The 1555-nt window shown below is 57.4% G+C and overlaps 1 protein-coding gene across 1 annotated transcript in view; it reads right to left on the bottom strand.

The window, feature by feature from the left end:
- Positions 1 to 1555, bottom strand: part of ATCAY (ATCAY kinesin light chain interacting caytaxin) — a 15335-nt gene that overhangs the window by 10378 nt on the left and 3402 nt on the right. Inside the window, exon 2 of the mRNA XM_005430358.3 lies at positions 241 to 305. Within this exon, the coding sequence (XP_005430415.1) occupies positions 241 to 305 (65 nt within the window). The remainder of the gene's footprint in view (positions 1 to 240; positions 306 to 1555) is intronic.

The raw sequence follows: 1555 nt of genomic DNA on the forward strand, positions 1-1555 counted from the left end.
CTGGAACATGGACCTGGAGCCCTCAGGGTGGTGGGTCGCACTGGGAGGCACTGGGATGGGAGTGCCCACCCCCCTGAGATCCCAGTTTCCTCCCCCAGGAGTGATGGACAACTCCAAATCCCTGCTGGTTCCCTCTCCCACGTGAGAATTTTATTTTAATTTTTTTTTTGTTTTAATGGAAAATCCAAGGTTTTCTCCCTGCCTGGCCGCTCCTCTGGGCTGGCAGAGGTTGGTACTTACAGGACGTGGTCTCGTCCTCCGTGGGGCTTCCCAGGGACTCCATCCCCGTCTCTTCTGGGAGAGGCCTGCAGGACAGGAGGGGCAAAAGAGGGGGAAACGAGGGGGAAATCATCCTGAGGGAATGAGGAGGCAGCAGGGAAAAAACCCAACCCCGCTGCGCTCTGCCCTTTCCCTTTTCTCACCCTGAGGGATTCCCAAGGGGGATTTGCAGGGTCTGGGCTTCCCTCCTGGCTGCTCTGCAATCCCCACCAACCTCCAGACTACGCCAAGGGATGAAAAATCCAGCCGGGGAACAGATCCTGCCCCCACATGGCCTTGGCAACATTCTCCTTCTCTGTTTTATGCTCATTTTTATTCTGTAGGAGCTCCGAGGGGCAGTGCCAGGCCCTGGGGCTCCTCATTAGGGCACCCCCTGTATCCCCATTCCCTGGCAGGGCTCTGGGATGACAGCCACAACCACAGGGAGGGATGTTTTCATCCCAGTCCATCACAGCTTTACCCACAACTTCCTTCCCCAGGAAGCTCCTTGGTGCTGGCTCTGCTTGGGACCCGCGACCCCAAATTGTCACCTCATATCCCCCTGGGTGACTCCCAGCCCCTGCTGAAAGCTGGAATTGGGTTCAATCCGTGCTAAAATCCAGGTATCAGCATCCAACCCCTATTTTGGGGCCACCTCTCCTTTCCTGGGGTTTGCAGCCTCTCCTGCTCAGCCCCTGCACCCTCCTGGCTCACATCTCAGCCCCTCCAGCTGGAGATCAATGCATTGAAAAGATTTCCTTGCTAAAATCAATGCCCAGGGCGTGCCTGGCACCCTTGGGCAGCTGCTGGAGCTGCTCCTGCCCCACACTGGGGTGAGAAATTGGGAATTTGGGTCTGGGCTGTGGCCAGGAACATTTGCTGTGCCTGAGCCTCACCCCGGGCACTCCCGGGTGCTTTTCCCCTTAACTGGAGCTGGGATTTGTTCTGTCCCCTGGAATTATCTGTGTTTGACGTTTCTTCACCAAACCCCCCCAGCTGCACAGCTCCACGTTGCCAAATCTCTGTTTGAGACCCATCCTTCCCCCTGGCCAGGGAGGAGCTGTGAAACCCCTGGGACAGGGACAGAGCCGGGAATGGGGAGGATGGGGATGCGGATGAGGATGAGGATGATGAGGATGAGGATGATGTGGATGGGGATGGGATGGGATGGGATGGGATGGGATGGGATGGGATGGGATGGGATGGGATGGGATGGGATGGGATGGGATGGGATGGGATGGGATGGGATGGGATGGGATGGGATGGGATGGGATGGGATGGGATGGGATGGGATGGG

Source organism: Geospiza fortis, unplaced genomic scaffold (assembly GCF_000277835.1).
Source record: "Geospiza fortis unplaced genomic scaffold, GeoFor_1.0 scaffold569, whole genome shotgun sequence".
Classification (NCBI taxonomy): domain Eukaryota; kingdom Metazoa; phylum Chordata; class Aves; order Passeriformes; family Thraupidae; genus Geospiza; species Geospiza fortis.